Here is a 22,118-nt window from a genome sequence, read left to right as displayed (position 1 = left end):
AGATGCCAAATGTTTATTATCGCATACTGTATGAGTTGCATAAAGTTTAAAACATGTTGAATTTATAACAGTGCAATTTGCACTGATACTGCAAGGATCCCAAAGGCATTTCAGTTATAAACTCTTCTCTGTAAATGTCTTCCTGTAACTAAATAAATAAAGTCCTAATCTATAGCACAGAGAATTTCAGCTGAGGCCTTTTTAGATTAGTATTTATTCATAGACCCTGGGAGAATAAAGATCTCAGTTAGCTTGAACAGTTCAGTTGTTGAAACAAAACATGTCCAAGCTTTATGATTTCACTGTCACCATATTTGTACATGATTAATCAAGATGAATATTTGTCAAAAAAAAATCTATTTCAGTTTTAAATCAAATAAGGACAAGATATTAAAATAAAAATAAAAATTTCCTTGAAGGAGGGGATTTTCCAAAAAAAAGATCAAAGATCAGCTTTGGGAGAATTACTCTGGTTTGCCAACTGTCCACTCCTATCGCATTCACCTTTTTTTTTTGCCATCAGAGCCAGTAAAAAACTTTGGGTGATGAAAACTAAACCCAAAGCAGGCACAGGGCCCTTTTCATAATGAGCCAGGTTTCCTGGCTTAACTCCTTGTCCAAAGCAGTGAAGTCTCCAGCCTAGATGGGTTTGGGGGTGGCAGACCCACATCCCAGTCCCTACCCCGGTGACCCCTTTTCAACCAATTCAGGAGGAATTGCTCCAAGAACAGCCACCGAGAAATCCCTTCCTTCCCTGTCCTGTTCCCCTCCGCCTGCTCTGACGCAGACTTTGTGCTTTACCCTTTCTGCCCTTAATACCCTTAATCTCTGGGCTGTGTCTATTCTGGATTCATAGAAGGAGATTATCTGTCATAAAAGTATTCTGATGGAAAATTTCTGACAGCTTCTTGACTCTTTTCACATTAGAGTCAGAGGCAGAAATTTGCAGTTTTGTTTTTCATGAATACTGATGCATGACTTCCGAAAAAAAAAGTTTCATAAAATGTTTTGGCCAATAACGTTCAACTTAATGGTTGCACAAGCACAACATTAGCTGGAACTGACCCTAAGTAAGATTCAGAAGATACCTTTATCCCATGTTGGGACAAAGACAGGGAATTTTAACATCAAAAACCTGAATGTGAAGGTAAAGTTGAGGAAATACAAGTCTGTTCCCTGAATCTCAAGACAGCATATTTATATCTTGCTCAGATAAGCCTAAACATTGACATTTTAAATTTTATCACCTCTTGTACTCATGTTAGACTGCTGCCAATCTAGATGCAGAAAGGAGACAATTTCTGTATGAATGCTTACACTTTATTATTATTATCCAGTCCATCTAGTCTGGTAATGTGCAACAAATTTGGGAAGAGGCACCAAAAGCTATTTCTTGCATTGGTTGCTCCCTTTAAACAACAAAACATTTTGGAATAAAACTTACAGAGCAGTGCACTACCCCAGGTATTACAGACAGGTTTCTCCCAGTTTCTTCCTAAATGCTGGTGCTGGCTGCCCATGGGAGGATAACACTGAATCCAAACCATGTTGTTAACAACCCTGTGTTACTGAATAAGGAGTGACCAAAACGTTTTTCGAGTGCATAGAGAAGGTACAGGGTGAGGCAATACCGCAACAAACCTGAATTTTAGCCTTCCCTCTAACACTAAGCACAGATTAGCAAGTATTTTCCTACAGCTTCCTTTTATAGTTTACACTAGAAATTGTCAGCCTTGCTTTTATGGTCTGTTATGCTGAATGATGGGGAGGAGGAAGGGTCTGCCAAAGAAAAAGGATAGTAAAAGAAGGGAAAATGAGCTAGATACTCCCAGCTACAGTAAAAGCATCTCAGCTTTAGTGTTGTCCTCTTGTGCAGTTTTACATGCTGCCCTAAATTATGATACATTAGCCTTGGGAGAAATACTAAAAAGCAGTCATGTACGACACAGAATATCCCAGACAGCTAAAGAATGAAATATGGAACCTCTGTTCTTTACAACCTGAGTCTTCCTTAACCAAGTATAAACATTTCCTGCACAGAAACGTATAGGCTTAAATACAAATTTTCCACTGGATTTTTTCCCATTGTTAAGTATTTTATATCCACAATAATACAGTGTAATGGCTGAAGCAAAGATGAGGTGGCGGTGCTCATTGTGTGAAAGATGAGTAATAAAATCATCAGCGTACAAATGATTTTTTAATTAGGTTTTAATCTGTGTATTTAGAGAAGTTATTTCTGTGTGAATTCCACACTGATAATTTTTATCTTGGTGCCGCAGCTGCAGTCGTTAATGGCAGATGCCATGGACACCCTTGAAGGAAGAAGGAGTGATAAAGAACGTGTGTGGAATAAAATTGAGAAGGTAAAAACCTGCAGAAGGGGCAGAAGAGCATATTGTTCCTTGGGGAGTATATGTCCACCTGAGCCAGAGCTGCTCAAAAGGTAGAAAAGAAAGTAGGTGCTGCTTGAAAGCTGTCTGCGGGCCTTGAACTCTCTTAGCACTCAGACACTAACCACAAATACATATTCATTTCTTGCTTTAGCCCCTATGGCTGATCTTTGTCCATGTTAATAGCCTCTTGTGGTTATCTAATGAAAAAGAAATCTGCATAGCTTATTTTTGGCTGATAATTTTGCTTCTCTTCCATCTTTGTCATATGGGTACTGTGCTAATTGTTGGGGTGAGTTGTTAGGGAATAAAACTCATCCCAACAAATGAAGTCCCTCAGTGGAGCTCAAATGAGGCTTTGGTGATGTGAGATGTAACAGACATGTAAATGCTTCTCTGGAGTCTCTGCCCAGCAACCGGTCAATGTAATTCTGTAGGATTTGTGAAATGCAGGGAGCCTGTTGTTGGCTCTCTGTGCAGAGGAATTTGACCCGATGTAGTGAATAATAGGTCAGGCCGGGATGTAATGGGAGAATCTTACATTTGCACAGAGCCTTTCAAAACAAAGCAATTCACTCTGGGCATTCAACACTATTGACATTCCGCCCCTTCTGAGAGCAGGACAGCAATGCATCACTAGGAAGGGAGGATTTTGCTAACAGGTCACAGCATCACTCTGACACCGAATCTCTGTAGGGCCCGGGGCAGATGCACGCTCACTCTGTACCACGTCCGGACAACAGGGCACTGACAAGACTTGACAGAGCACTTTGGCACTGACAGGACTTGACATTGTTCCACTGTGATACTTAGGGTTTACAGTCAAATCTCAGGGAAAATACCAAGAACCTAAGCTGCCTGCACTGCATCCATGTGAATAGGATAAGCAAATGGGACAGGGGTGTCTGAAACAAGTGACAGGAGCAGAGGGTACAGAGATGTTCAGAGCCAGGATTTACGAGTTATTAGGATTAAAGTTTCAGAAGGCATCACCTCTGAGAGTAAGCTGGACCAGGTGTGCCTCCTTGAGCTGTCACATGGGTGGCTCATAAAAAAAGTTTTCAAAGTACAGAATAGTTGGATAAAGTAACCAGAACTTAAATGCCCAAAATTATAGAACAAGTTGCATCTCTTTTGACTGTTCATGAGGTAAAGCAGATATTAAATATTCACATTGCTTTTCCATCACACCAGGATATTCTCTAAATCTCTCACACCTGCCTGCAGATTGTGTGAGAAGCTTTTGCAACACAAATACATGCAATATAAAATTACCTACATTTATCAGTTGCATACATACTTCCTGCTATAATAAACATTGATAAAAACATGAATGCAAAGAGTGAATAATATATTGACAAATAACTTATTCCCTCTGCTTCTTTGACAGTTATCTTTCTCATTCTCAGACAACAGACTTAAGTATTAGATACAAAGTTTTCTAATTCTTTTTTTTCAAAAGTTGGGATTTTAATTCACAGTTAGGTGTTTGAAATAGCCAGCCAGATTTTCACCACTCTGAACAACCATAGAGAAAGGATTGTGGCTGGAAGTTAGACTACATATACCAATATCAGAATATTTATTAAAGGTTCATTAAAAGTCTGTTGATGGTGCTGAAAAGATTTCCATATATTTCAACAGACACCAGCTAATATTTCATTGTAATTTTAGTAAAACATCTTTTTTGTATGTGTGATGTATTTGTACATATACACGTAAATCTTTTATATTTCTCTGGATACTTTAACTTTCAGTATAATCCTAACTGAAATCAAGCTAACATTTAAAAATGGACTGGCATCCCAAATTACGCCACACAAAGCTGTGCATAATTCTATATTTAGGAATAAAATTTACTCAATGCCTGAAAATCTGCTCTCTGCATTTTAAAATGTGGTGCTTCAAAATTTGTTTGCATTCTGAAAATAATTTTTGCGTTTCATTTTTGACAGCTTGAATAACTGTATCTGATTTGGGGCATCTTGTTCCAAGCAGAACTCACTGTTTGTTTCATAATACAAAAATATTTTTCTATATTATTTCAGAACAAAGAACTGGAGAGCATCATCAAATAGTTCTTTTCTACTTTACTTTTTTCCAAAATTTAATTCCAGCATATTCAGCATGTTCCTAGAGAAATTTTCTTACTTAGTAGAAGAAGCAGGAAAGTACTCAGGGAGTTTGGCTTCTTGATGTTTTTTTTTTGTTTTTTTTTTTTATGTTTCACTTAAATCAGCTCTAATTTAGAAAGTTACATCAGGTTAAAGGACCCTAACAGATTACTACAGAGGATTAAATCTGGTGACAGAAAACCGATGTGGCATGGATTACTGCCTGTCACTTACTTGTGCAAGAACCATTTTGAAAAGTTCAGTGGTTCTCGATTCGCTCATCTCATGTCGCTGATTGTAGCAGCCTGCTAAGAACCTTCACATAGATCTAGTTACAGGGTAGTTATTTGTAATTTTGCTATTGAATTAATTTACATATATTGGAAAGTGAAAAAGAACATAAAGGAGTTTATACAATCAGCTATAAATGCAAAACTCTGAGAAGCTGACAGCTATGCTACCACCAGTGTAGTTTGGCTCTTGCTATAGAAACAGCTGTTGCACCTAATGAAAGCACTCAAAATTTTTCTCTAATGCAGCAGAATTATAGCTGTGCCTATTTTCCAAACGGTTAAAGGGTCTGTCAGAACTGCCGTTACAAACCACTGTTTTCAGAGTTTTATATTCCAGAGTCAGCCATAAAAAATTCATTCAGGCTGAAATCTGACGTACCAGGGCACAAAGCCTGACAACCAAACACTTTTCCTTTTGTCACAGTGGAGGGTTTATCAAATTAGTTTGAAATTAATCTGGGCAATTTTGAATTTACAGCAGTGACAAAGTAGTAATGTATGTGTAGCTTCAAGTGTTTTGGGCATTGCACTGCTCACCCAATTCTCTGACAAATTTATGTTTTTAAGTGAACCAATTTTTCAAACGGGCTAATTATTTTCAGAAGCTTTAAATACAACGAAAAGAAAAATGACTCAGTGATTAGCTGGAGAAAAGGGAACATCACAGCTCAGGAGATGCCTTTCTCAGTAACAGCAGGCTATGGTCTCTGCAGCCACAAGGAGACCTGACCCAGGACAGCCTACATTACTGTGGGAGATTAGGACACATCCCCCTGCAGAGGCTTAACCACATTTTAGATATCCTTGTAGAATGGAAAGGAAACATGGGCTGGGCCAGCCTCTCCAAATCCCTTTCATACCTGTTCTCTGTGATTTTACACTTTGACATCCAGCTCCCTGGATAAAACTGAGCTGAGCTGGTATCACTGCACAGTGGTACATGGGGCCATTGCCCCTCCACCAGCCAGCAGCAAGTCCATGGGATGGAGCTGGTGGGGTGGCAGCTCACCGTGCCCTGCCTGGCCGTGTCCCCACTCCCCAGCTCACAGAGACTCACCAAGTAGTTTAGACCCTTCCATGTGTCCAGGTAGTTGGATATTCTCAAATACACATCATGACACTCACTGCAGTGAGTGCCCTCTGCCTGCCAGGCTAGGGCTGGAAGCCACGATGTTCCTGGGTATCAGCAATTTGGGGAAACCCAGACACCTGGGGGTAACACCCATCAAGCACGTAAGAGAGGGAAGGAGTCCCAGTCTTCTTCAGGAACAAATGTATTCCTAAAAATTCCCAAACTGAGCTTGCTGGTGCCCAGATTGCTGGGCTTACAGCAAGGCATCATACTAGGCTTAGATTATTTTTTTTTAATTACTCTCTCTGTCCACATGTATAGGTTGAATCTTGAAGGTACTGAAATATCACACCATCAGCATTTTATGAGAAGGGACTTCTCTGAAGCCAGCCTTGTGAATGCAAAGTCCTCATAAAGTAGCCAGTGGGAAACACTATGGGGAAAAGCATCACAGCCTATCTTATAAAGGGGCTTAAGTCTTCACCAGTGAACAGAGGCAGAAAAATAATCGTTCTTACTGGATTTTAAAGTGTGGATTCTCTTCTTAGTTCTATAACATTCGAATTTATTAATCTAATGAGGCTGCCAGGCCAGCAGTTTGAGCAATGACTTCCAATGCACAAGGCTCAGCAGCAGTGAACAGATCTCCAAGAGAGACGGAGGGGAAATACCCTGATAATTCAGCTGGATCCCACAAGAGTACTGCAGCCACTGAGTTTTAAGGAAATGAGGCACTGTAATAGCCAGGTCTGGTCACTGTTTGCTAGCTGCTTTCCTGACAGAGTTACAGATTTAAGTAAAATCTGCTGTGAGCATGAATGTTGGAAGTAATGATCAAGCTTGGCCCTAAATAACTCAAGGAATCATGTCTCTGCATGGCCATTCTAGGATGTTATAGCCATTATGGTCAGGTGGAAGGGTTTATGGTATCTGAGATACCTAAAGGGGTAGGAAGCAGCCTCCTTTCCTCTACAGAGCCCTCAGTTCTCTGTAGTTTTGTAACAGAAGAAAAGAAATAAGGGGGATTGTTTTCCTGTCTCATAACAATAAATTCATTAATATTGTTATAGTGAGAGGCATTTCATTAAATAAAGAGATACTTTAGAGCCCATCAACCATAAACTTTTGACATCCAAAGAGAGGAGAGCCCAATAAGGTAGCAAGTGCCATATTGGCTCTGTGAAGATAATAATGCAGTTCTACTGCTCTCCTCCATTTAGCCCCTAGGCTTTCATAGTGGTTTCATAGGATTTTCTTAACATCATTTGAACAGCCAAAGGATAGACAGGAGTTGGCAAATAAACACTTCCCTACACTTCTACATGTGAGACACTTCATAAAACCTTTACATCTGAGTTTACCTCAAGGGCATCACATACTTTGCAATTTAGATAAGTTATTATGCCCATCATTTGCTGAGCTCAGTGGAATGCCTGTTTCATAAATCTGAAAACAGAGCAAACATGGATGAGTGAATAAAAGAACAGATGTAACTTACATAAGGATAAGTATATAACAAAAACTGCACTAATATATGTGAATATAAAATGAAGTAAAATTAGCCTAACGTATTATATAATCCTTTAGCCTGGCACACAGATTCTCAGTAGTTGACCTCTGCTTACTACAGCTCTGCCTTTTGCAGCAGCAGGGGAACGCTGTCTGATGACCTGTGCTCTTCCACTGACATTATCTCTTAATTGAAAACCAAGCCATGGAAAAGGGCCGTGGACTCGCCAGGCATTCGGCAGCCACAGGAGTAAGGAGGGAGATTCATATTTTGTTGATGGAAAGTGGACGTGTTGCTGAATAGCACTGCGCTGGCTGCTGCAGCAGTTATTGGTTCTGTGTGACTTTGTAGGGTCCTGTGCAGTAACCCAAGCCCATGCCACAGCCACTGGGAACGCAGCTTGTTCTCAGATCCAGCAGGCTTCCCAAATTGTCTCGGCGTGCTTCAGCTTGGCTAGTCCTGAAGCAGCCAGGGAATGGCTGGCCACTACCAGAAGGAAACTGGCTCCTGGTTTGCTCTCTCCCCAGGGCCATGACACAGCTGGGCATTACACAAATGCACAGAACCATTGTGAAAAGGGAGGAGGGAAGGAGGGTCTGTTTTTTCCAGCCAAATCAGTTGGTCTAATATCATATGACACTTATACCCATAATTGGTAGGTCATCACAGCGACAAAAAAAGAACTGGTAATGCAAGTGGGAAGGAGTGTTTTGTTACAAGAAAAGCTCTGGTCTATTCCGCCAAGCCATAGGGTGAGATAAGTCAATGGGATAATTTTGAATACCAGTAAATATGGCAATTGAGCAGTAAATGTCTCAGACATCAGAATAATGTAGCTGGTTGTCGTTGCCTGGCAGTTAAATCACAGGCGATTCTGGACATTAACGGTGCCTGCATAAGGATTTCGACAGATATTTCCCCAGCCCTTGCTAATCATGCTGTCACTTATACATGAGCAGTCAGCTTACCTGCTGCCCTGTGCTAGGAAAGGTCTCCAGCCCTATAAACACCTGCTGCCAGGTATTGTTACTGCTGTGAAAGATAGCACGAGTCAACAGGACAGCTCGCAGTAAACACTGAGCTGGACAGTGATTCAGGAGAGCTTGTAAAGTACCGAAGGACCATCTCTGTTGTAAGGTGCTTAATAAATGTAATTCATTACCAGCATCAACAGGTTTTTTATTCAGTTTCCCATCAGCAAATACTCCTTCTTCCGTCTGCTTTTAGCTTTGGAGCTTTGCTAACGTGTTAAGACCCTGTTAATTTTTCAGTGTTTCACTAAACTCTGTCCTTCAGGGTGAAAATGTGGACAGCGCTGTCAGACTGCGTTCTTTAAAGAAAGGCAGTGCAAACACACGGCTTGTGAAACTGCAGAAATGGAGCGTGAGGGGCAGCACATTTATCTTTGGCACTAGCATCTAAAGCTATGAACGTTTCCAAAAGCAGGTCCAAGGCGAGAGTTGTGCGGTCAGTGGGTTACATCGCCAGACAAACAGGGAAATGACTCAGGCCTGCCCATGGCCATTCAGGAGATGATGTGCTATATGCAAACCCAGCTCCCTTCCAAAACCAACCACAGCAGCTCAAAAATGCTTCACTTAACACACAAGCTGTAAAATCACAGTTGTGGCATGTTCTCAGCGTTTCCTCCACACCCCGTACAGCCATCCCTGCTCACCCTCCAGGCTCTTTCCATACCATTCCTTTGGTTCCTTCCTTCAGCCCGAGTGCTTCAGCAAGTGCAGGGGTACAAAGGAAAACACGGAGAGGTACTTCGTGTTTAAAGGCAGCTCATTTGCCTTCTATTAATTACTAAGAGCTCCCAAGTAATAGGTATAGGTTCTGTTATGCCCCCAAAGCCTTTTTGCTGTTGCCTGTTATTTATGGCTCCCGCATACATTTTCAAAAGCACCTCTTTCCTCTTTCACACTGACTCCCCCAGTCTGTATCAGGATTTAAGTAGTTTGGATGTTTAGGCAGCATAGAGGCTGCATACACTTGGATCCATGTAACACAGACTTGTACAGTTTTATGTCTGCTTGCTGCATTTCTATCTACATTTTTTTTAAAGAGTTGTTTTCCTACGTGAGTTTGTCCTCGGGAGTTTGTCCCGGCTCTTTCATTTGTGCTGTTGTGAACTCTTCTGGTGAAAACTCTTCTATTGCTGATATTTTTGTATTTATATTCAGATTCTTGCCAGTATTTTTAAAAAACACAAGCTAGTTTGTGATGAGAATATCTCCCCCAGTTTTGGACAAGCCATGAAGCTTCTGCTGGACCATCAGCAAGCCATCGACCATGGGCATCTGTTCCTTGGAACAGCCCCCTTGCAGCAAAGGTTGACAAGTTTCGTGACATCTGTGGCCCATCAGGACTTGGACAAAAACACCCTGCATGATGGATAGTGTCTCTGTGGCCTCTCTTCGTAGCTGGTGCATATCACGTAATTAGGAACCATATGTGGGATGTCTTATCCCAGGGAGTGCATAGGAAGAGCAAAGAATATACTGGCCTTGTGCGTTTTTCAGGGCAAAACCAGATGCATCTGGACAAAGCCAGAAGTGACTGATTGGACGCTAGCAGAAAAGCAGTAGGGGCTTCAGAAAAAGAGGGGAAACCCCATGAAGTCCTGCTCTGCAGAGGAGGTTGGTCTTAACGACCTCCAGAGGTCCTTTACGCTGAAATCTTATGATGGTTGCAGCCCAGCTGCAGCAGCAGGTGCTGCTTGTACATCCTCCGTGCCGTGAGGGAATCAGGACAGCATCCGAGAGCAGGACTGCCAGCTCGCTCCCCTTTATCCATCACTGGACAACACCTACAGAAGGGCAAGATCAGAAGTGTTTCTGTATGCTGCAAACAAGGCCTGTCTTGTTCCCTGCCTTTGTGTGGACCTATGTAAAGTCACTTTCAAGAACTGCCATAGGTCTGGATCAGATCCCAAGCCAAAGGGAAACCACACACTGCCTCACCTGAGGAGACCCTCCTTTGTTCATCCCTCAGGCTGACCCCATTGCATTGCCTCTCACCTCTTTCAGTTTGCTCTCTATCCTATCCACCTCCTTTTCCCCTGCTCCTTCCAGCTGATCAGAGGGGCCAGACCAGAGAGAGAAAAGCCCAGTGGGGCTTTTTTTTTCCTGTCCCAATAGGGACAGGAGCAGCCAGAAATGAGGGAAAAACAGAAGCGACTTGTACTGAGGGGCAGCGATGCATTGGGCAGCCTTTAGCTGGGCCGGGTCTGTAGATATTTAACCAAGGTAGAAATGCTGCCACTGCACTGCTGGGAGAACCTGGGGGAGCAAATACTTGGGATATATTGAAAATAAGATGCCTTAGCAGCGGAGGATTAAAATACATTGAAGCCCAAACTGTCTCCATAAGTACTCAGGTCACCAGGCACTCGAGAACTTACACTGAGAAAAAGCCCAAGAAGTGATAATTCACATAGAGCAAAACCCACCTACAGAAGGGCGAAGGGCTGACCTGGCATTGATCCCTGTGCAGGGTGAGTCCTCGCGTGCATCGCTGGCAACACCAGCACTGTGAATCAAGTCCTGCAGGGCTCTTCCCGTGGTGGGATTTAGTGGTGCTTTAGAATACATAATGGCACTTCAGCCTGTGTAGTGGCTGCAAAGTTTGGCTACACAGCCCTGGGGGCTCAGCAACAGGGCTCAGCAACAGTCTGAGGTCAGCTGAGGAGTGAATCGTGAGACTTCTCCAAAACCCACTTCCCTACACTAGTCACGTTTGGGCTGGCTGTGACATATGTCCTTCTGCACACTCCCATCCACACAGATTCCTTTTTAAGCACTTATTGGAAAGAAAAAGAAAAAAAAAAAAAAAAAGAAAAAAGATGAAGCTATTGATTTTTAAAATTTGCATTTCCCTACGAGAGCCCTGAAGGTGGCTCACCACAGTCAAACAGCAGAAGAGCGGGCATGGGGAGGTTTTAAATCAAGGCAAAAAGGCAGAACATAATGCTTCCAATTTACTTTCTTAAAATGAAATGTGCAAGCTAAAAAGCCATGAATAAGCACTACTGAACACTGCAGCCACCAAAAAGACATTTTTAAGCTACCCCCCCCTCCCCCCTTTATCTTGTCAAGAGACTGTATTTTCATTGTGTTTGTATGGTAATTTAAATCATGCCAGGGCTCAGCGCATACAGTGTAATTGTAAGTCAGCGAGGGTTTGAATGTCATCACTGCTGTGCAAATAACATCATCAGCTCATCAGCTGTGTCAGTAGCATTGCAATTATGTAAGCAACTATTATTTCCACCCCTGATATGCCATATTAGAACTTATTTTGGGGGCTGGAGTTGACAGGTATTCTATAAATATGAAAAGCACACAGCAGCAGCCAAGCTCTGGTGGGAACACCATCCCACCCCGGGCTCTCTGGTGGCATCACCAGCAGCTTGGCCACCGCTGGATGGTCCTAAAGGAGCTCCTGGGGCTTTTGATCACTTCCTGGACCTCCCTCGCCCCTTCCCCTCCCCACTTGCCTGGGATCCATTTCCCTGCCTCTTCACACCCTTTGTGCTCGCCCAAACACGAGCTCTACTCCCAGAAATCTAACAGATTCCTTATAATCACAGAAGTCACAGAGACATTTTAATTTGGTCTGTTGCAGAACAGCCTTGGGGGCTTGCTTGTTGTTTTTAATATGGCTGAGCCCCTGGACTGGAGCTTGGCACCAAGTGATTAGTCTTTCTCAGACTTCCTGCCTGCTTTTGGCAGATCAATGATTTCCTAAGCTTTTATTTCAGCTTCTTAAAAATGAGGCTAGCATAACGATTCCTTTCCCTAATCCCGTGCATGTTCATATTGTGAGCACGTCACACCAGAGCCAACCCTAACCTCCACGGGCACCTGTTGCTGCAGCCCTCCTGGCAGCAGAGGAGCAAAGCCCACTGGGGTCACCAGCACGGGGTAAAACTGCTCCTGTGCAAGCTCGTGGGGAGCAGGAGGCTGAGCTCCTGTGCCCTCGGCACCCCAGAGGAGCAGAAGTAATTGCCCACAAGCTCTGGTGCTTGCCTGGTGGCGTCTCCATCACACGCACGCCCCTCTCCAACACGCACGGCTCCAAGCTCAGGGCTTAGGGCACTCTCCTAACAGCTCAATATACAAATAAATAACAGCAAAATATACAAATAAATGCACTGGTGAGCCACGCTCAGATTAATTCACAGTCAGCTGCTCAGTGCTGTGACTAAAGAAGCAATGCTCCACTGAATGAGTGTCAGGATGATAGATTAGGACTTTTTTTTTTTTTTTTTTAAAAAGATTGCAGCTTAAGATGCAATTGGAAGATTGATTCTTTAGATCCTCACGTTATATAGGGTCTAGGTCCTGAGTATGACTCAGTGCGAAGGGAGATGGTTCCCATCCTCACCATGCAGAAACACTGCACATCACAAGTATTGACATAAGTTATGAATACAGGCAAGGCATGGGGGGAGATAGCCATGAAATTATGAATGCCTGTTGTTCACAGAATACCTGTACACAGTACTATTAATATCTGGTTTTGGTTATGAACATTTATTTTCAGTTCTGAAATCAGCCTTGCAAAGTATATCTATCTGAATGTACTCTTTATTAGAATAATTATGTTTTTATTTGTGGGGGACACAGGTCATCTGTTCTTTTACTACATTCTCTAGTGAATTATATTTCATGGGAAAACATATTTATTCAGAACTTCATTTTGATTTAATAGAAAAATGGTTCATGCCATAGCAATGCAGAATACTCATTTTTCTCCATGTGCTGATTTTTGGCATATAAATGCCAGAAGCTTCTGTTCTCTTTCCTTATCAAGAAAGACTTGCCCGAGATTAATTTCCTCATCATCCCTTCCTTTTAAAGTGGCTGTTTTTCAATGCCATTTAAAGACAGAGTTGTGATAAATTTCTGTTTTCAATGCACAGATTTCAATGAAAGAAGTCTCTTCCACAGCAGTAAAGTAATTGAATCCAAATTCACAGAACTGAATCTGTGCGTGCATAAGGCCAAACAGAAAGGGACAAAAATTTTATTAAATCATGTACCGTTACTCCAGCCAATTGTACGAGAGGTGCCTTCACATGGTTTTCTTTCTAATGAGAATTAGTTCTGAAATAAACTAATTGCCAAAGTTTCTAATGTTTTTATGCAGGAACAGGGACATGATTCTAACACTTCCTTGTAATTGCAGATCGGAATAATTGAAGACTTCTTATACCAAGTAGAAGACAGTTACTTAAAGAACAAAAGGCTGAGAGCAGCTAGGAGGGAGAAAATGAAAATGAAGAGGCTTCAAAATACGCAGCAACATTAGAGCCTAGGAAATACAAAGCTGTCCCTCACCAGCCCTAAAGACATGGCCACACAGCCAACGAGAAAATTAACACTGTAGATATTTGATAGATAGGTCAGCAAAAGCCACCTTTCCACTTAATGAGCCTTCCCCTCGCTATGGGGTATCTTTAGCAAGACACTCCTGCACTTCATTAGCCTTAACTGGCTGGAATAAACGTCCACGCAAGGCTTATTTTAAATTGTCTTGTTTATTTAAACAGTAACACCCAGCGGTGCATTTTTCTCTCTACATCCATGAGGAAAAAGCCGGGGAGGGCTTCTAATGGTTTACACCCACACTTACATACACTTAGCTGCAGAAAACTGCCTGGGGCTACAGCCCAGCTACCTGCCCACACCTCTGCAGCCCGTGACTTGATTTTACAGAGCGGTGCACATCAGGCCAAAGGGGCTTATATGGATTTTCTGACCTGAGGATATTTTGTAGCCACACCCTGTAAAACCCTCCTGGCTTGGTTGTCACACAAAAAGTGCCGAGGACATGCATCTCCTCCCAGTCCTTAGCTAAAAGGAATTTGGCCTCACATTATCTTCCTCCCACATTAATGCTACACTACAGATATTGATATAGCAAAAGGTGACAGGTGGGAGCCTGCTCTTTATAGCTGAAACAAGGATAAGTGCAAGAAACATGACACAACAAAAGGGAAAGCAAAAAACAGAGGCCAGCGTTGCTCTGGGTTAAGAACCTGGAGCCCTTTGCTCTGGTCTGTGCCCTACGGGTAAGTTTTCCTCCATTAGACAATAATTTTTAATTTCACAGAATCACAGTTTTTATTTCATTTTAAAAGACCTAATTTTCAATAGAGATCACCTTACCGGATGATGTTTGCTAGGCGTCCTTAACTGATGCGTGCAGTCTGTCCCTTTTCCTTCACTGCATTTACTTTGTAAGAAAATAACCCCAACCTATAAAAATAGGATTCGGTTCCGTATAATTTCTCATTCAAAAGTAACTTTAAAACAAAATGATAGAAAGAAAAAATCCTGTCGAGCATTAAGATTTAATTGAAAATCTAGGACTTCAAAGGTATTTAGCCACATAATTCCCGTTATCTATTTATCACAGATAGGAGTCTAAATCCTGCAGATTTTTAGCGGCTACCAACCATCTTCCTAGGCTCTCATAAAAGATTTTTTTTTTAAAACTAAGAGAGAACCAGCAAAAGCTTTGATAGTCGTTTGTTCATCGTTAACAGAGTATGTATAAAGAAATCTTTCTGAGAAAATCTGAGCCAGCTCAAGCTCAGACATGTGGGACATAGAAACGAAGAATTATTGCCCTTTGGAGACAGCATTATTTTGCAATGGAGTTGGTTTTGTCAGATGAAGTTTTATGACACATAGTGGCAATCATCCATCTTTGATGAGCAGACACATACTAAATCAGAAAGACTGCTCCCCATGGATCATCAAGTCACAGTCAACACACAGTTTGGTAAATCATGAGGCTCTTAAGCAAATACTCTTAATTTGATGTAAACTAGTTTACAATTCTGCAATATTTTATGCAAAATCACGTAGACTCTTTTTCATCGTTCCAGGTAAAAAAAAGTGCAATGAAAAGAGGTGAACTTTGGGGGGAAAAAACAACACTGCCGGTGAGAAAACAGGCTGTGCAACATGAAAAAGTCAAACTTGGTGCACTAAGCACAGCGTACCAGGCTCATTGCAGGGCTTTGTGAGAACCCCAGACCCGAGACAAGATGTGCCAATTCACTTTCAGGTATCTGACATTCAGGTAGGGCAGAAAAACTTACGCTACAGATCAATTCCTCACTGAGAGAGAGAAGCTGTTGCCCAAATCAATCTGTTAGGTGTCTGAAACATCTGGGCCAACATCTGGCTACAGCGCCCTTTAGCTCCAGAAAGCCACAGACTGAGGCAGTTGTCAGAAGAAGTCATCTGTGAAACACCACAAAGGAAATATGAAAGGAGCCTCTGCCACAGGGAAAGGGGTTGCTGTTTTCCAAAAATACCCATCTGTATTGCATAGATTCCCAGGCCCAGATCTGCATGCCGGTGTTTTACTCAAGGCTTTCTGAGAGGCAGCTTCACCCCATGAATGTACTTCACTTTGGCTGGATGGCGTGAGAAGGAGAGGGGTGTGTGGGTGGGTCTGGTGCTTGCTGCATGCGGCATAGTCTCCAATGCATGTGACTCACTAGGCTCCCCTAAACAATATAATAATAATAATAATAATAATATAATAATATAATCTTGTCTTTTGAAGAAATTGCAGACTGTATTATAATGATTCCCTGGCCTCATAGCTGGGGATTGCTGTAAGGTGACGATGCACGCCATGGCTCCTCTCATCAGGAGCTAGCACCAGCTGGACTTCATTCCTCACCCTCCTTTTCAGTCTTGCACACAAGGACACAACTGAGACCAGTACCCAAGAGTTCCACTTTCAGGTCACTTCTGTTTCAAAGACTAGTTTCCAAATGAATGGTGGGCATTTGTTTTCCTCCGCCACATCAATTTTTTTTGGTCACAAAAATGATTTATCTGTTGACAGCCAGGTTCACTGGCCCCAAGCAACTTCTGTCAGTTGAAACCACTCAATGAAAAGCAAAGAGCACTATACCAATTTAAAGACAGGGAAAAAAAAAAAAAAAAAAAAAGTAAAAATACCCTCTCCCCAAGACTGCCTCATAACTCTTTTGCTTGCTGTTGTGATCACTGCTTCCTTGTAAATGCCAGAATTTCTGTACCAAGGCCTGGAAGGGACAACGAGCACAAGCAGAGTGAGCTCCTTCAGGTGTTAGGTACCTTTTTACTGCTTGGCTCCTACACTGATTATGACTCACAGAAGGTGCAGAGTTTGGTCTTAATAAACATTTCTCACTTTCACTGTTTATAAAGTCTCTTCTCTCAAAGGGGTACGGTAAAAACGCTTGAAAAATACAAGGTTGCGGTCTGAAGAGAATGGGTGTACAGCTAAAGAAATAAACTGAACATCACCAGGGGAAGAAGACAAGGTGCACTCACGACATCCAGTGGTGAGGACTAAACTAGAAGATACCTGAATGGAACCCACTCCTAGGCCTTCAGTAGCAGTCCGTGGTGCTACTCTCACTCTGTAGGGGAGGACACCGCTCAGAAAATAACTCTGAGCACCTCAGCCACGCTCCTGCCTCTGCACGTATCAACCTCCACCCCCATTTCACACCAAAGCAAAGGACAGAAGAACACTTGCTTCAGAATTCCCTTGAAATTTGACTTCACAGTTTGCAAACCCTGAGAGCAAGGACCACCTTAGAGAGTCTAGTCCAAGTGTCCCCTCTAGGAATTAGCATATTAATAATTTTAAACCAAGCACAATTTAAATAGAAGTCTAATATTAAGTACTCCGTACATTTATCAGTAGTTTAGCAATACAGAGGGGAGGGACATCAGGCACCACACACTACTTCCAAGACACAGCCTATGGCTAAAATTAGAAGGATTTGTGTATATATATACACACACATATGTATACATACACACGCAGAGTATTATACTTACAACCCAACCAAGCCGTCATACAAACGTAACCAGTTGCTTATTCAGGGGCTAGATGTGATCACACATCTTTAATCTCAGCGGACAGAACAACAGCAGGCCGCAGTTTTACATTTCTCCATTTGAACTACGATCATTGTCACCAGAGCCAATTTCACGTTGGGCTGTTTCTTGTTCTTGTTGCAATTCATCACGAGAAGACATGAGATCCGAGATACCCCGGCAAGGCATAGCCCATGAATAATACAGCGCATCGCTTTGACCTTTTCAGTTTGCTTTGTAGTGTGATTGGCCAACCACTCCTGTCCTCCCCTGTTAACCACCCCATTAACCTGGGAGGAAAAGGTAGAACGGACAGACAATTAGCCGGCAGAATACTAAAAAGGTTAACGCTGGAGCGCGGAGCCCTGGCTTCCTTCAGCTTTAATGGGTATTAAGATTCTGAGATCTCTTTCCTCTTTTAAAATCTGCAATGAAAGAAAATAAGAAACCGCACAAGATGAACTTTGTTCTCATTTCAGATTATAATCATGTAGTTCCTTTCAGATGTCACACTTGGATGACTCTAGTTTATGCGTGAATAAACTGAGAAGAATGTTTATTTTTACCCCTCTCAATATGGAGAATATTCAATTAGAGCAGTGAACTTTCTCTTTGAAGCTGGTCATTCTGGAGTAAAAGAAAATTGGAGAAAGTAGAGGCAAAACAGCTCCATAAGGCAGTCTTCTTTAAAAAGGTCACACTTGCTACACTAACTACAGTGAGTCATTCCAGGCATTTCCTAGTCAAAGAGAGGAAACGCTGGAATTTTCCCATCCCGGGGGCTGCACAAGGCTTTATCCCTGTATTCACCGAGACTTCCAGGGCAGGCAGATCTCCCATTTCTCAGGCACAGGGAGAAAATGAGGCACAGCAGGTCTCGGTGAAGTTTCGGAACTGCCTGGTGAAAGCAGCTGCCCCATTTCCCTAGGGTTTCCGTACATCTTTGTAAAAATCTTCCTGTTGTTTTGAAAGATCACACTGTCACAAACCACAAACCACGGGCAAGCATCAGAAAACAACCGCACAAGTCTTGCAGTCAGAAGAGCTGATTTCAAGATTTCACACAGTCTTCTTTGCTGGTAAAGTTTTCCTAAAAGTTACTCTGCTGGCTCAGCTGTGATGACCTGGGATCGTTTGTTTTTCAGACCCATTTCCTGTCTTTGTTTAAATGCATCGCTTTTTGTTGCTATTAATAGCAGTTATGTTAAATGCTTACTTTAGATAGGGGATGAGGGGCAAAGAGGAGGGGACCTTACTGCCACCCATTAGAACTCTAGATTTTCCATTTATTACTGGTACTGACTTCAATAATACAAAGCTTTTTTATATTATTACTGTGAGATAATAATAATCTATTTTGCTTAAGGTGAATGGTGATACTCAGACAGGAAGAATTAGTAACAAAGAAAAGATAAAGCTTTAAATTGTAGAAGCAACTTCTGCGGTTTCTCTCTGTAATACCTTTTAAGTCCAGAGGGACCATTATTATCACCTATATGCCAAGAATTTTTATACTGTGCTTTTTGATATATAGGGTCTCGAGCAACACACCATTTCTTTTTACCATTGCTCTTGAGCATTATTTTTGAAGGACATTTACAAACCATGTATAGAAATATTCCCACACTTCGGGACATGCTTACAAAGTAAGATATTAGAGGTACAGTGGTTCTTCTTAGAATAAAAAGATTTTTGCGTTTTTGGAGTAATATCAGTGACTGAAATCAGCACAAAGAAAAAGTTTGTCAGTCTGCAGTATTTTTTTTAATGTGTTTGAAAAGCTCTGTAGCATCCTTAATGAGCCCTTATTCTTGCTTTAACATCTGGAGTAGAACTAAGTATTTCAGCGTTTAGTGAGAAAAGTTACAGCAGAGTTAAATAGTTATCTGGCTGTCCATAACTCTACCCACTGCTGTTCGGGACTGGAAGGAAAACATCCCGAGAATTACCAACCCCAACAGCTCATTTTTACAGTTTGCTATCACAAGTTAAAACATATCACTGATTAGGAGAGTAGTAATACTGTCAAGAACCAGATTAAATTCAGGGTTTGTTGAATAGAAAAGACAAATGAGGAGAAAGGAAAAGACAGACAATCCATTCCCACGTTCATTCTAGTGTCTGGGTGACCTAGTGAGCACCTATGGCAGCGAATGAATTGTCCCCTTCTGCAGATAAAGGGCTAAAAAGCTTATTGTTCTTTGTGCTCACTAAATGAGGGCTGAGGCGATCCATAAGAGAATGAGAGTGCCAGGAAACATGCTGAGTTGTTATACTGCCTTCAACAGTTTCTCTCCAAAGCCTCTTTTATAAGCAACACAGCAGTAACTTTATTTTTGAAATATATTTATCCACCACTATTGTTAAATGTGCCCTGAGAATCTTTGTTTTCCAGAGGGATGAGACCATCAGCTTCCACATATCAACAAACGAGGAGAGAGAAAGCTTTTTTTGTTAGGATACGGTGCCACTTTTTATGGGGGTGAATGCTGGAGGTGCAAGGAACTGAATTCTGCCATTTAATTAGTAATCAGCAATGATCTGTCAGTCAGAGTTACTGTAATTCATGAACTGTTAAGTCAAAGCAGAAATGGCAAGTAATTAGACTGTATCCATTAGAGCTTCACTAGCACTTGCTCATACAGCTAGGGTTTCAATCTGAGAAAGAAATGGATGTGTGAAACTCCTTAATATATTCAGCTTTTTAATTAGCAATCAGTGCTGATTTGCCAGCCATACCAACTCTAATGCACGAGCCATTGAAACACGGGGAAAAAGACACATTTCCAAAATCCGTTATGCTTATATTTACATTCCCTTCAGGCTGAAACACTGGAGGAACCACTGAAATATCATCTTTGCTGTTATAGAGCAGCAGAAAGCATGTAGGAGCTTACAATCCGAGATAGCCAATAAATTACTGACTGTTTGGGTAAAGACAGAAGTTGAATATTTATGAGTGCATCAGTGCTGAGAGGTAGTCAGTATCTCCAAACACCGACAAACAAACATTACCATTTAAACTGTACGTGAAACAAAATATTCAAGAGCTCAGGTAATACAATTTATACTCTAGTCGATCCCAAAGAATCCATAAATAGATTGATGGCATGCTTACTAGGCTGTTGTGCTTTCCTCGATCTCTGGAATGGGAAGGTGGTGCTGGAAGGGAGATGCAAGTCATCCTTGATCTGATCTTCACAGGTACAAGAAAAACATGAGCTGCCTTTGCTTGTGCAGCTGAACTGAGCCTGCTTCTGGGCTTTGATGGGCTCAAGGCTTAATTCTCCCCTAATAAGGGGATGCTGTGAGCTGAGCAGCAAAGCTGGGCTCTCCAATTCTCGTTAGGCCAAATCATTAGGCCAAAAGCCACCTCCTTCTTCTCTGGCCCTCCAAGAAATTGAGATGCCTGAGGGAGAGGGGCAAATGAGAGGTATAAAGGTTCTTCTCTTTCTACTGATATTTATATTAATATCAGAACTTTAACTGCTTAATTTCCCAAATATGCTATCCCTATATAGAGTAAAAATAGAGTAAAAACAAAGGATGCTTCACATCTTTTTGTAATTATTTTTTTCTTTCAACATCAGAGAGTAGCTCCCACTACAGTCCCACTATAGTCTCCAAAATTAGAGTCATGATATGAAACAGCTGATAAAAGCACCAAGACAACTTAAACTAATTACAATTTGCAGGTAGAGCGGTAATTGCACTTCTGACTGCCTAAATTGGGCATACAAATGCATGGTTGCATTTGTATAGAGACTCTCATAGAATAGTCTGTGCCAGCTGAAAATTCAGCCCTAAATAGTGGTAATGTTCTTATCTAAAAATGACTTTTGTTTGCCTAACGTCTGACAGTGTTAAATCTATTTCACTAGACGTTTAATTAGTTTGTTTTCATGGTGTTCTCATTTCCATTTCAGCTTTCGTATACTGATGGGAGAGAGCAGGTTTCTGGCTCGGCGCTTCAAAACCAGTCCCAAGGCAAAGAACATGGCATCAGTTTGCCACCACCCTTCCAATGTCAGCTGCACGGAGCATTCAGCCAACATTTTAAGCTCTCAACAGCTTTTGTGTTTTTAAAGTACGTTCTAGCTAGCCCCTGTTTTGTCTCTGATGGCTGGCTTTCAGAGGTTGTAAACATCCATCTCACAGAGGAGTTTTCAGTTCCTATTTTTGAAGCAGCAACTATTTTTCTGCAAAATACAGGTCAAGCCATCCCGTTGAATCTACAACACATTCACAAACAGGTGCTCTCAAGCAGCTGTAATTTCTCTACCTTTTCTCTTTGAACAAAAACCTGTAAAAGATTAATTATCTTAGTCCATAAATGCTTTAATAGCTTCCAGTGATTTTATAAATTATAGGTATAGATTTGTGAAAGGCTGGATTTGCACAAGCCCAGGCTAAGCTAAGAAGTCCCCATGATTCAGATATCAACAGAAGAGTTTGGTTTCTGCCAGTGTTCCAGGCTTCCTGCAGGCTCATGGCCAATTGCTGCCTTCTTAGCATCCCAGTGGTTTCTTTTTGTTTCATTTTTAAGTGTTTTAAGCAAGCAAACACTGTTTCTTCCTTATATATCACCCTGCCTGAGTACAAGCTCTAGTCTACATGCTCCCTCCAAACTACCACCCAATACCAATACAGGCTTCTTAAACGTTAAATGTGGTTTACAAAGTATAAACAACTTTTGAGCCATATTCCATGTTCCAGCTTGTAACAAGGGTAGGTTGACAACACAATCCATGATTTTCTCAAAATGTCAAAAAGCATGAACTCCATGGTAATGTGCATATTTGTATAGTGTCTTTTCTTCTGGAAG

At 41.7% G+C, this 22,118-nt stretch overlaps 1 protein-coding gene and 2 long non-coding RNA genes across 3 annotated transcripts in view; 2 read left to right on the top strand and 1 right to left on the bottom strand.

Annotated features, from left to right (window-relative positions):
* Positions 1-14,868, top strand: part of SPATA16 (spermatogenesis associated 16) — a 78,698-nt gene extending 63,830 nt beyond the window's left edge. Inside the window, exons 10-11 of the mRNA XM_068692489.1 lie at positions 2,283-2,366; positions 13,581-14,868. Coding sequence (XP_068548590.1) covers positions 2,283-2,366; positions 13,581-13,703 — 207 coding nt within the window. The 3' untranslated portion in view covers positions 13,704-14,868. The remainder of the gene's footprint in view (positions 1-2,282; positions 2,367-13,580) is intronic.
* Positions 1-20,624, bottom strand: part of LOC137861289 (uncharacterized) — a 33,684-nt gene extending 13,060 nt beyond the window's left edge. The window contains exon 1 of the long non-coding RNA XR_011099518.1: positions 20,412-20,624. This is a non-coding gene — a long non-coding RNA (uncharacterized lncRNA). The remainder of the gene's footprint in view (positions 1-20,411) is intronic.
* Positions 20,625-20,976: 352 nt separating this feature from the next.
* On the top strand, positions 20,977-21,833 carry LOC137861292 (uncharacterized). Its single transcript, XR_011099525.1, has 2 exons — positions 20,977-21,106; positions 21,220-21,833. It is a non-coding gene; the product is annotated as an uncharacterized lncRNA (long non-coding RNA).
* The last annotated feature ends 285 nt before the right edge of the window (positions 21,834-22,118 follow it).

This window comes from Anas acuta, chromosome 9 (genome assembly GCF_963932015.1).
Source record: "Anas acuta chromosome 9, bAnaAcu1.1, whole genome shotgun sequence".
NCBI lineage: Eukaryota > Metazoa > Chordata > Aves > Anseriformes > Anatidae > Anas > Anas acuta.
The sequence above is the reverse complement of the archived record's forward strand: the minus strand, read 5'-3'. Positions and strand labels throughout refer to the sequence as shown.